A 13,508-nucleotide genomic window follows, 5' to 3' on the forward strand; every position below is an offset into this window, starting at 1 on the left:
AACCTGTATTTGCATACTGGTCCGAGTTGAGATCATTATAATGAATGTTAATGCAATGTTCCAATTTAATGTTAGATGGTTGTCAGTACCACTAATCTACAGTAATGTTGATAGAATGCTTATAGTCTTGACCGGTCTTGAAGGAAAACAAGTGTGTTAGTGTGCGTGTGTGTGCGTGTGTGTCTACACAATAACACTATTTTTTTAAAGATGATAAATTGCAATTCAAATACAAACATACAGCCACCAGTCATTGCTCTTACATCAACTGCACATTTAAACCACAAGGTGGCAGAAGAGACATGGCGGTTACTGGTGATTGTTTGCTGATCTATCAAACTGGTTTCTGATACTGATGAAGAACTACATGAACATTTCAGCAATTTAACATGGTCCATCCATGTTATGTATACACATTAGACTAGCTTTACCTACTTGAGTTTGTTGTGTTGTTTTTTGATGCCACATGTGAGTGAGCAGATATTTCAAACATATTGGTTTGAGTTCACTGATGTCATAACACATTTCAACTTATATCATTTCTCCCATGATCATTCATGGTCCTAAGGGCCCATGGTTGTGATAACGGTGCTACTTGGAAAGAGGAAAAAGAATGGGAGAAAAAAGTGAGAATAACTAACTCCACATCCAACCAGTTCATAATGGAAAGTTCTCACCGTTGATTTTCTACAACAAGCATGTTACTGTCAAATACATTCTGACTGCTGAAGATCTGCTGACATATATATCATTATTTGTGGAAATCAAAAGTCTTTAAAATCACATGATGTTGTATCAAAGAGACGTTTTCCGTTTCCCAGAGAATCTGAATCCAGATCAAACAGTTCAAGACTGTTTCTTAGACTGGAGAGTGAATAGTCAACTAAGGTTATCTATCTGAGCCCACTGGGAAAAGGAAGGCCTGCGTTCAACAGACAGGCTTTTATTAACTTGCCAATTCTTTATATCATGAAAGTCAGTGTCTCACACAAACACACACTTGCATCTTTCCAAGGCTGAATCGAAAACCAAGGGGAAGTGCAGCACGACAAAGACTCTTCTTATTGCTAATGGAGACTCTTTGCCAAACAGGATGTACCTTGTACATAAAGTCCCTCTGTGTGGGGCACTAGAAAAACTGCTGCACCTGTGGGCTCAGCAGAAGAAGCCTCCAGACTCGGGCATCGTCGACTCCTCACCACTTGATCCCACATCAGTCAGTTTGCACAAATTCAGCTGCAGTCCACTTTTAATTTACTGCGGACATTCAACTGAGCACAGTGACACAGAGAGCTGTGTGTGGGGGGCAGTTCTTCTAATAAAGACGCTGTAACAACAGTTACGCTGTATGACTTCTGTGGTCCGTAGGAGCCTGTCTCAAGTGTGAGACACAAGAACACTGGTGTCACAGTGAAGTTATCATAATTACGAGACCACAACCTGGACAGTTTAAACGTGTCTATGGACAGGCAGGCTCTGACAAAAGTATATGATGCAGATGCACACACACACGAACACACACAGTGCTCAGTGATTTGGTTTTGTTCTATTTATTTGGATCCACATTAGCTGATATTACAGAATATTATATAACAACGTGCCCTGCGCTTCACAGGTTAATTTGTCTGCAAACAAATTTAAGACTTTATATCAATAAAATAAAAAGATTTAACGCATCTGTGTAAACATGTATTTGGAGATATACTTACATAACTGTAAGATACAGTTAAGGTTTCTAAACATTACACACACAACCAATTTTCAAAAGTAAATAGAACATTAAATGTCTAATTACAGTCTTGAGAAAATATTAGTGACTCATTAAGAACTTTTGGAATTCTCTATATAATACTGGTATTATTTAGAGAATCATCACTCCCTGAATTGCAGTGTATTTTAACTGATCATACTTTGAGGTTAATCACTTGTGTCAGCAGATATTTCTCGTTGTTCACAGAGGAAGTTTAACAGACAGAACAGAACAGGACAGAGCAGCATGCGTATCCTAAACCTGCAGCCTGATAGGACGGCTTTGGATTAGATGAGCTGCTCTGTTTCGAGCCCCTGTGGGTTTGGAGATTCAACCGACTGAACCATTTTAATCAAGGAATACAGTTCTACACATTTACACAAGAAGATCATGTTGTGGACCTGCTTTGAAGGATAACTCTGAACTGCCTCTTATGTTTGAATTAAGAATAATACATTTTGACACGGACACATTTGATACTAGTTTGAATTTGACCAGTTATAAACCAAATGAATGTTCTTTTATGTGTTATGTTTCAGTTTCAAAAAAATATTTGATACAAATATAAGTTTGTTATGCAAGAGGTCATTGGTATATATTAAATATTACAGTGAGAGTGACGCATTCTCTGAGCCGAACTCCCCTCATTTCCTTGGAGCTCATCAGTCACTAGTGTCAAGAGGAAAAACAAGTAAAATTTCCTTTCCTTAAACATGATGGATGTCAAAATAAAAGTAATATCCAACCTTTTATAGTCAGACATAGAAGTTTGATCATCCACATTCAGATCACATGCTCTTGACAATTGTTTTTGACTTGAAAGGGTAGTCTGCATTCCTGCTCATTTGAGTGTGTTGTGGATTTAAATTGAACTCGATCTTTAAAACACAAGTCTTTGGACATCAGTCACGAAGGCTCACATAGGTCCGACAACTTCCATTTTACCACAGGACACCAACCAAGTCCCAAAGTCCTGAGAACTCTGTGTAGATCTCCACTTTGTATTCAGGCATAGATGAGGGCAAGGAGGTAGGAGTTGTCCCTGGAGCAGTGACAGAGATGATGTTTAGGGCCCTGATCAGGGAGATGACCATGAAATCACGAGTCACTCTGAAGTCTACTACTGGGAGAAAGTGCAGGAAGAGGGACCAACTCCGCGGCCATCAATCAGATCATTGTGTTGAAATGCCACTGAGTTTCTCAGACAGCATTTAAAGGACTGAGATCATGAGGAAAAATATACTTTTACATATACATTAAAATCTATTGCATAATTACACGATGCTCCCATGACTGCCTTGACCTACAGGACATCCAGTGAGTTTGGTTCAACCACTTGCTGGCTCAACTCCACCACTCGGGCCTGATCCATCCTGTCCCGTCTAACTTTGCTGTCCTATATTTGAAGAGGATACTCCAGTTATACTCTAATTATTACCACATTTAAATTTGATGTAATAATATAATGAAAACTACAATTAATCAGGTCTTATAAATACATATGGCAAAACATTTTTTTTCTCTCCTTAATAAATAAGTACAGAGGCAATGGATTGTGGAAGCTTGCAATTTATTGGGGGACAAAACAAAACAAAAATCTAACAAAAAATATAATCTGCGGGGACAATGCAACAAATATGCTCAGTTAATGGATTAGGGGCCACTTTCATGTTCAGGCCATATAGCATATCCACACCCCACCCCTTGTCTGCAGGATCAGTTTTATATACACAAAGCACCGATCAACAGTGCTCCATTCTCCTGCACCACTGGACCTTAGTGGCCCCGGCCCCAACCCCACCTCTACCCCATCCCCCACTGTGCCCAAAGCACCCAGGTGCTGGCCTATGAAAACATGATCTAACCATGAAAGCGACCCAGGACATTCAGGCCGGAGAATGGGGCAGCCAGGAGCTTTGTTAAATGGAAGAATAAATGACATGCCAAAAGCATCAAAAGCAGAAACTCCATCCAACTCCACTCCTCTCCAATGCAATGCTGCCTCCATCGTACAATGTAGTGCTTCTGCTGACGTGAAGCATGTGGTCCAATTCATAGAAATTGAAGTCATAAATTATCAGATTTGATGGTGTTAATGAATAATTACTTTGAAACAGATCCCCAGTGTTGACAACCCACCACTCCCGAGCCACATATAACTGTACAAGGCATCATGCGAGTAAAGAGAATATTTAGTGCCCCAGCAGCAAAACGTGTCATCTTTTTTTAAACTTTATATTAACTTTTTTGTTTAAAAAAAATCATCTCAATCACTCAAAATCCAATTCTACAATCAATCATACCTATGTATAAACCTGAAGACCTTCCACATGAGGCAGGTCAGTGACTGGTCACATTTACATTTTGTTTGATAATGTCATCCTTTCGATAGGTAATCATAAATAAATACAAACAATATACAAGGAATGTCTACTGCAAACAATACATACAAAGAACACAAAAGAAAAGAGTGTGGTATAAACTGGATTTTGCAATTGTCTTAATTTGAGGAAGTTTGGGGTAAATAATCATGACCAAAAGGAGACAACTTTCTAGCCTTGCCTGGAGAAAGAGGAACGAAAACAGTAAGAGACAACTCAAACAAAAAAAATTGTGTGTATTTGTGTGCACACACAACAACTCTCTTTTCTTTTTTCCATGTACACAAATGGTGATCAATCAAATCAAAGTGATGTCAGAAGTCACTCCCTTTAGGTGTTGAGTTTCTCTTAGTCCAGGATACAGTATGGGCTGATCCCTGTCTACATGAGTCCACATGATTTGAATGGCAGCACATGCTCCCTCCTCCTCCTCCTCCTCCTCCTCCTCCACCGTGACATAGACATGGCGAGATTGGCACGATGTCCAGTGAGCGGGATGGAGCCACTCTGAGTCACTGTGGTGTTATTCAGTCTTATTTGGGTCTATCCTTCTCAGAGAGGTGAGTTCATTAGAAGCAAACTGCAGGTTTGCTCTGATACTTGACTTTGTTGTGAATCATCTTCAGATGGGAACGACTTCCCGCCCCTCCTCAGGTTACATAAACTGCATCTGGGAATATAAAAATCAACAGTGTTACCTCTTTTCTTGGGATGAAGAAAACAGTTGCAGGCTCTGTTATACGAAGCCAGTGTGCAGACTTCTAATGCCCCCCCCCCCCCGGTCTCCCTCTGCATAGTAATACATCAACAAAAATCCTCCAACAAGACAAATAAAGATTGTGAAGCTTGTATTGCAAAATAAGAGCTGAAGTCATATTCACAAGAGACTTGTTATTTCAGCGAGCTATCGGTCAGTTACCCTCTGTATTTTCTGTCTGTGACGACTGGAGGGATAAAATAGGTCTGTAATCACGTCTGATTAATCACATCAACAGCATTGATTTTGTTCCAGAAAATGAATCAGACAGTCTGTTTCTGTCCTGTTGATAGGATAATTGTAAGTATTTCACTTGTATATGTCCCGGACATGCCCAAAATGAATCCTACATGAGAACACAAGTGCAATTCTCAAATTTTTACTGGTCCTAAGCAAATAGAGCTTCAGTCTCTTGCAGAACAAAGAAACTGACTCAATCAGTTCTTATTCGACAGAGGTGTAAACAGAGTGAGCAAAGCAGCCAGCTAAGAGTCCAGTGAGGGGACGTCTCATGGGGAAGGGATGGCACTGGCTCAAAATTCTGTCCTTTCACAGCCAGTTCTACTCAGACGAGGCAGAAACAAACATGCAGTTCGTGGACAATGGAGTTGCAATCAAACACACAGAAGGCGAGCTGTACCTAAAGATGCTCTATAAAAAATTCTGTAGAAAGAGCTGTGCATAGGGGTCCTTCCCTGGAGCTCTGAGTGGGCTGAGACTGGAGGGACTAGAGGTTGTGGGGGACTGAGCCACAGAGGTCGACAGAGGAGGGGGTGAGAGCAGAACAGGAGAGACATGATATGGGAAGAAAAGCTATGCTACAATATCTGCAAGCACAGAATTCTGGAAATGGAGTTCAAAGAACAATCACAGACCTAGTATCAGACCATAAACAGTAGTTAGAGATGGATACAGAAAAGGCAACAAGCACTGCCCATTATTAATCTATTAATTCCAAAATATTAAAATTATTCTAATCTCTTAATCAGCTTAAAACTTTGCGAAATTTATAGTTCACATGCTTCATTTACATCATCACTAGTTCACTCTGTTTATTGAACTTTGATGATATATTTCAATATGGTATAAAATAAAACATATTTGTAGAATATTCCCTCTCTTTCTATTCAAAGTTTTGGCTGAAGTTATTTATGCTGAAGTTGAAAATGTGCATAAAAACAGGAGGAATGAAACAATAGGAAACCTTGTGATACAGTCTGTTTTATCATATGGGAAATCTGTATTGATTCATTTTTGTGACGTGTGAATGTCATGTTTAGTAGCCAAATGAAGCTTTGACTTGCACAACATAATTTAATCCCATTTCATAGAAAAATGACCAGCACTTTTAGCTACACACTTCTGAGTTCAATTGATTGATTTGAATTAAATTAAGCATAAATGTTAGTGTTAATCCAAGGCAGGAAAAGAGTAAGTAAACCCCAGAGCATTATAGAACTGAACACAGAGATCAGACAGGTTCTGCCAGCCTGGGTCACTAAGCTGTAACATTAGGAGGGATTGGGAGGGTAGAAGTAGACTTCAGTTACCTGAGCACCTGGGTTGGGGCTGAAGGGGTTGGCTGGCCTCATCACAGGCTGGTTGTACATCATAGTGGGCTGTGTTATCATCATTGAGCCCATGTGAGGAGGCTGGAGGGGAACGACAACATTCAAATCTGTGGTCTAAATACTACATAAACCTAAAACAAGTTCAGTTGGCTACAGAAGCTTGTGTGTGTATGTGAACTCCTCTCTACACACTGACAGGCTTCACACCTTTCGGGGCTGTTTGGGTTTAACTGTAGAGTAGTATTGTACTGAAGCTGGGAAAAGCATAATGTAAATGAGATAAATCACAATTATAGAAAGACCAAGGTGTGAATGAGTGAGTGACTACAGCCATTTTCATGTCCTGTGGAGGAACTCCTAAGAATTTGGTCCAGACTCTCTCCCCAGTTTTCCTTTTACATAAGCACTAAACAGTGGAGGGGGGGCAGCTCCGACTGTGTTCTCACATCAACTCCTCTGGAGTTTAGGGCTTTATACCAGCGAGCCAGGTTGACAAAGTCTACTGAAACATCGCCTTCACACATACACCTCGCCTGTTGAAACTCTGGGGCATGCAGAGGAGCTTAAGAGAGTGAGTGAGTGTGTGTATATGAGAGAGAGAAAAGGGGAGCGTTTGTGTGTGACAGGAAGTGTCTCAGTCCTGCTGAGCACACAGTCCCAGCTGACTTACCATTGCATATGCCATCATGCCTGTCGGTGTGGTTGCAGGGTAGGCCATGACAGATGGAGCCTGAGGTGACAAAAAAAAAAAAAAAAAACTTCTGACTTCTGCAGAATTAGGACACGATACCCCCACTCAAACCCGTAACAAATCGATTCAGGAATATGTCATTAGGAAATAATTTGTTCAATACCAGTTTCATATTAGCTCCCAACTGGTCCCCAAGGAGAGCAGTCACATGATAAAGCTTACAAAGCTAGCTCAGGAACTTGTGCTTTTCACTGCCTCATTCTAAACTCTGTTTGCCTGCACAGCTTTGACAGTTAGTCTATGAGAACTTCAGGTTGACAGACACAGCTGATATTGGTTGCAGCCAGTTATTCTCTAGTGTGCGACAAATAGATTTAAGACTCAATTTAAAATTAAATCCCTTTTAAATCCCCCTTTTTGATAAAATGGACACTTGACAACGATGAGTTAATTTCCGGCAGAGCTTGTAGTCTTAACAGTGACTAAAGGCAAAACATCGAAAAGCACAATTTACGTTCCAAAATCAAAAAAATGTCTAACAGCATAAAATCAATATTACCATCTCCTGCAAAACATACAAATATTCTTATAATATTTTTATCATATGCTGCCTTAGTATCATTAGAACTGGGTATAGATATTCATGTCCAGTGATCACTCCAAAAACATCACAATGGAAAAAGGCTGAAAAAAACAAAAGGCTGAAAAGACAGCATTAATACGACGTTAAGTAGATTAAAAAAAAAAAAAAAAATCTAAATCAGAATGATACATTTTTTAAAGTGCCCCATAGTTAGAAGTAAAGGAAAGCACAAAGCAGAGTGTGTTGTGTCCTGGAAGTAGAAACTGGTAACTGGCAGGTGCAGGGGTCCTTATGGAAAGAGATTAGAGAGGGAAAAGAGTGAGTGGAGAGTCTTTCTTTGAGCAGCCCCTGCTTGTGATAACAGCCCCTGCAGTGATAACAAACCCAGATCTGTCTAACGCCCAGCCCTCTCGGGAAGGAAGATACGTTTCATTAACTATTCAGTCATTGGCGAGGGAGGCACAAGTGAGTCATACATGACACTGGTGCCAAAATTGGTGCTTTAATCAGAGACTGTGCTTTTTTCATTGCACAGAGAGCGCTCCTTCAGAATTCCTAATCGCTCACAATGTTTGGTTTGTTTCAGGAGCATCTCACTCAGCAGTACTCAGACACTCAATAACATGATTACGCTGTTTTTTGCATCATAGACGCGGACATTTGAATAAGTGGTCACCTTTTACTCCAATTGTTTTTGATTTGGCTACAACTATGTTTACCCTTGTAACTCCAAAAGTTTTTTGTGGACTCACAAAATTAAGGATTTAAGCTCAATCTATCGTCACTTGGTGACTAACCACCTGGCTGCCTGGCTGAGAATGTTGAAACAGTAGGTGAGTTGTTTCCTCTGTCTGAAGAAAGTTTTTTTCTTGGTCTAAAATGAAGGCCAGACCTAAAGACCTTAAATCTATATTAAAAAATGTATTTACCTTGATAACAAAAAATGTAAAAATCTTTATCAACTAAAAGATAAGTGCATGTAAATCCATATTCATGCCGACTGTTAACGATTTGATTCTGGGCTGCTGGGGGACTAGTGTCACTGGTTGTTATTGCTTTGGGAGGTTGATAACAGGAGTTGCTCTTGACCTATGTTCCCACTGTTCTTTGCCCAACTGAGAGCAGTCCTATCACTAGTTCCAGGTATTCTTGGTGAGATGCAACACAGCAGCTTGTTTGCAACATTAAAACGAGGAATGAGTAAAGCATTGTGTGTCTAGACAAGCATCACAAGGAATAAGTATAGTATATACAATTCATATTCTGATTGAGATATCCCCTGAATGTGTGCTTTGCTGCCTTGCTATGCATTTGACTGTGTAAATGTAGTTGAATCTGTGTTGGTGAGTTACTTTTTCAGTAACCATCAGTAACTTTGGTGTTTTGCAAATCACATAAGCTATTTTAGTAGGTCAGAAAGACCCAACCTCTTTCCAATTCAAGAGAGAATCAAGCAGCAGGTGGTTGGATGGTGTGGAACAGAAAGAGCAGACTGGCAGCAGCTGAGTCCTTCCTGGGAGGTGTGGCTCTGATCAGCAAGGTGGAGCTGCTCCCCCTCACCCTGTGATCTATTCTGTTTACCTCCAACTGCAAGTGGGGCTTGTATTCAATCATTAAAATTAATATGTGAATAAAGATTCTTGACTCAGCTAGAGAACACTTCCCTCTAATCCTCGCTTTTTAAATACCGACAATATTGTCTTATTTAAAAGTTTGAAGATAAAAGTCCGGTATGCTCCAGTTCTCAGGTAATTGAATTCATCTTGGATGAGGCTCTATCAGTCCTAATTAAATTCAGATTAAATTTCATCTAAATAATTTGCTTCGTGTCCAGCCCGAGCTGAAGTTATCCTAAGGTGACTTATAGGACAATGGATGAAGAAAATCATAGATTTTCAGGGTGATTCCTGTTTGGGGGGAATAAAACCAGACAAACAGTGATAAGACCTACCATGGTTGCAGGGTTCCAGGTGGTGGAAAGTGCTGACTTGGGTTGCCAGTTGCTTCCACCCGTCAGCTTCCTCTCACCAGGCTGACTCCAGTGAAGATCACTACAGAGATTAAGTTTAAGTATTAGTCGTGATTAGCTGTGTCAGGTATAGGGAGTTAAATATTTCTCCAGTTTACTCACTTCTTTGCAGTGTCGTTGCTCATTCCTAGATCTGAAGAAGCCAGAAGGAAAGGGATTAAGAAACAACCATGACAACAACACACTTAAGTTAAACTAACATTACAAAACGTTTATTTCCATCCTATAGTTTTGTATAATTATACAGTTCTCATTAACTGTTTGGTAAAAGTGTCATTTTTTCAAATAATCTGATAACTTTGAATTGATTCTATTTAGCAAATTATGAGGTCATAGTCACGAAAAGTTAATTTACTGCCGACAAGATTGGCCAGTGAGGAGTCCAAGTCATTGGACACAAGTCTGTTGGGTTGTTGGCCATTCAGGGTCATGCTCTGATTGGGCGAGGATGTCACTGTGGGTTTGAGGATGCCACCTAAAACATTGAAATCAAAGGGGGAAAAACAAAGGGAAAGGAAGGGAGGGATGGGGTAAAAAAGATTGGGGGGCCCAGAATAGGTGAAGTAACAACAGACAATAACACAGAGACAAACACGTGAACGAACACACACACACACACACACACACACACACACACACACACACACACACACACACACACACACACACACACACACACACACACACACACACACACACACACACACACACACACACACACACACACACACACACACACACACACACACACACACACACACACACACACACACACACACACACACACAAAGAGAGAGGGAGAGAGAGAGAGGGTTGTTGAGTGTTGATGAGGCAGTAAACAGGGCTCACAGAAAAAACACACACATGAACAGGGACTGTGTGAGAGGAATGTGTGTGGAGTCCACTCACCCAGTCATGCATATGCCATGCAAAAAGCCAAGACCCCAGGGCGTGGGTTTAACCCCAGGATGAGGAAAAAGAGAAAAACAATATATGAGATCGTGACCGACTGCGAAACTAGTGAAGGCTTCAGAGATCCAGTGCTCAATGTTGCATTCAGAAACAAAAATACGTTGAGGCAAAGGGTAAACAGCTGATAACCTCAATCATAATCCTGGTGCTGTTGGTGACATAGTTAATCCAAATTAAGATATTTCTAATCAATCTCAACCAATGTGATTGATTAGACACATTTAATAATGCACAATGTGTTGAGTTGAGGCTATTACTGACTGCTGGTGTTCCCAGTAATGGGCTCATTTACTATTACACTTGCGTCTATTTAACAAATTGAATTAACAATTCCCTTATCTTGTAATAGTTTACACAGCAGAATACAAACTTTTAATCTAAACTATTTAACAGCAGTGACGGATTTAGTCTGAAGTCTGAAAATGGGTGTGAACCAAGTCCATCCCATAAATATAGCACTCATGTAATAATGTAGTGATGACCATCAAGTGTCATCAATGGACAGTAAATAAATCAAATGATTTTTATTGCCACAGAAAACAAGACAGTTAAAATATTTTCCGTATCTGAGCATGCCAATTAACATTCTGATGAGACAGCACAAGCACATGGCACACGGGTAGATATATACAACATATATCCTGATGTACTTGGGAGGATACTTCAGAAAGGTCACATTTACATCACATAGGATTATGCAGTGCAAGGCAGTGAAAATATCTACTTTGTTCTGAGCATTTTATTGAAGAAGGAAACTTGGAACAGTGAAAACAAATCGCAATTAAAACCTCTGTGTTTGACTTCCGTGTAAAAATGTGTTCATACACATCTCAGGTGGACGATGGGAAAGTTTTCTGAACTGCACCATCTTCTCATTAGGTTATTTTAAATCGTAAATTTTTTAAATCATCATCATCGTATCAGGCTGTCATGAAAAACCGTTAGCGGGTGAATGTGTGTGTGTGTGTGTGTGTGTGTGTGTTTGTGATCGCGCTCCTAGATAGTGGACACACACACAGGCCCCGGGGCTCCGCCCCCTGCCCCCGCTCAGAGACGCACATAGTGAGATCAGAGCTCATTTACTTGAAGCAGCCGCTCAGTGGCTGTTTGCTTCTTAACAGTGGAAATAGTGAAAACACAGAGTTTCTCTGGTTTCAGCTGCTCAAAGACCAGCGCTGCAGCTTATTGATCACAGCAGAAGCTGCATTTGGTTTGTACCGGCTTCAGATTCGGTGTCCGCCTACAGTCTGACCTGCTCTCAAGTTTTGTTTTAATATTTCGTCAACTAAAATATGCGTCACATCCTATTACGGCCAGGTGCTCTTCCCTGCAGGTCGCTAATCTATAGTTTCTGAGCACCGACCTTGATAAACTAACCAGGGACGATTCCCCAAAAAGAAAAGTCTGGGAGGAATATAGAGAGTTTAATTCAGATTAAATTGCTTTCACTGCCAACGATGTTGGCTTACCTGTATGCTTGATATGTGGCAAGGAAGTAGAGTAATGTTTAAAATAAATTTTCCAGAGCAAGCACAAAGCATCTGCTGAAAAGTACCAAGCTGGAGATGAGCAAAAAAAATATAGTTCTGTGTTTCATTTATTTCAAAGAAGGCCTACACATGTATTATGTTCTCTTCATAAGAGTTTGGTGTTTTCCTTTTTTGTAAAAATAGTAGTTAATTGTCAACTTTTTTTTTGTCGTTCTATAATTTAATAAATGCAACAAACTATAGTTTTATATATACTGTATAACCGTATATATAGCTTTATAACCTGTGTTATCAAATATGTTTTGCGGCTCCAGACAGATTTAATTTGGGGGATGAGGGGGCAAAATGGCTCTTTCGATATTAAAGGTTGCCTACCCCTGGTCAAGCCTCAACTTAAGCCAAAGAATTAGTCCCAAAACACTGCAAACAGCAGCAGGAGTTTTGATGAGGCCTGCTGACTCCCAAAGGGAAATGGGTAGAGAAGGTGTCAGTGTGTGTAGGATAACTTACCAGAAGAATCCAGGTTGTTAGCATTAGTGTTGTTGCCAAATACTGAGTCAAAGTCGACGTTAAGGCCTCGAGAGTCTTGTGGCTGCTGTGGTGTTGGGGAGGCTGTAAACCCTGGTGAGGCCAAAAAGAAAATTAACTGTCAGATACTGACATCACAATACCATGGTTCCTCCCAGGACAAGACAAACATACTTTGCCTTGTAAAGCTGTTCACTTGCCCTTGTAGATACAAAGTGAGCATGCTAGGGGCTATCATTAGAAACCCATCCTGACCAGTGCTGTGTTTTCATTTCTTCGCAGTTTATGGTTGACTTTGCCTTTAAATTAATTCTCAGTAGTTGAGGGCAACAACCAGTGAAATGCTGTGACGCATGTCAGAACTTCCATGTGTATTGTTTCTATGGAAGCCATGTATGCTGGTCTCGACATTATACAAAGTGTCCGGATGCAGTTCCACTTCACAAGATCCTCTCTATTGAATAATTAGGGTTAGAACACTGCAGTTTGCAAATGCGTTGATCCAAAGGTGAACAGTTAGTCTGCCAAAAAAAGTCATCAGTGACTTTTGATAACGGATTCATTGTCGCTTTCCAGCAAACATACCAAGCATTCTCTGAGTGGGTTGGACAAAGAAGTACTTATTTTCTATAATTTAATAAAAGATATTGAGATTGATCTGCAAAAAAATCTAAAATAAAAGTAATTGTTTATGGCAGCTTTACAGAACACACCACCAAAATCTGACATTTACCATCAGTGTTTCTCAATTTAACT

General features: G+C 40.2%; 1 protein-coding gene across 24 annotated transcripts in view; it reads right to left on the reverse strand.

Annotated features, from left to right (window-relative positions):
* Nucleotides 1-3,301: 3,301 nt before the first annotated feature.
* picalma (phosphatidylinositol binding clathrin assembly protein a) overlaps nt 3,302-13,508 on the reverse strand; it is a 37,011-nt gene continuing 26,804 nt past the window's right edge. For 12 of the 24 annotated variants that reach the window (XM_062406440.1, XM_062406434.1, XM_062406422.1 and 9 more), the window contains 8 exons: nt 12,735-12,845; nt 10,118-10,237; nt 9,865-9,895; nt 9,685-9,784; nt 7,130-7,189; nt 6,439-6,540; nt 5,529-5,632; nt 3,302-4,801 (listed from right to left, as the gene is read on the reverse strand). In XM_062406440.1, the coding sequence (XP_062262424.1) occupies nt 5,540-5,632; nt 6,439-6,540; nt 7,130-7,189; nt 9,685-9,784; nt 9,865-9,895; nt 10,118-10,237; nt 12,735-12,845 (617 nt within the window). In that variant the 3' untranslated portion in view covers nt 3,302-4,801; nt 5,529-5,539. The other 12 variants (XM_062406437.1, XM_062406441.1, XM_062406439.1 and 9 more) reach the window with 5 other exon arrangements.

Source organism: Platichthys flesus, chromosome 15 (genome assembly GCF_949316205.1).
Source record: "Platichthys flesus chromosome 15, fPlaFle2.1, whole genome shotgun sequence".
Lineage (NCBI taxonomy): Eukaryota > Metazoa > Chordata > Actinopteri > Pleuronectiformes > Pleuronectidae > Platichthys > Platichthys flesus.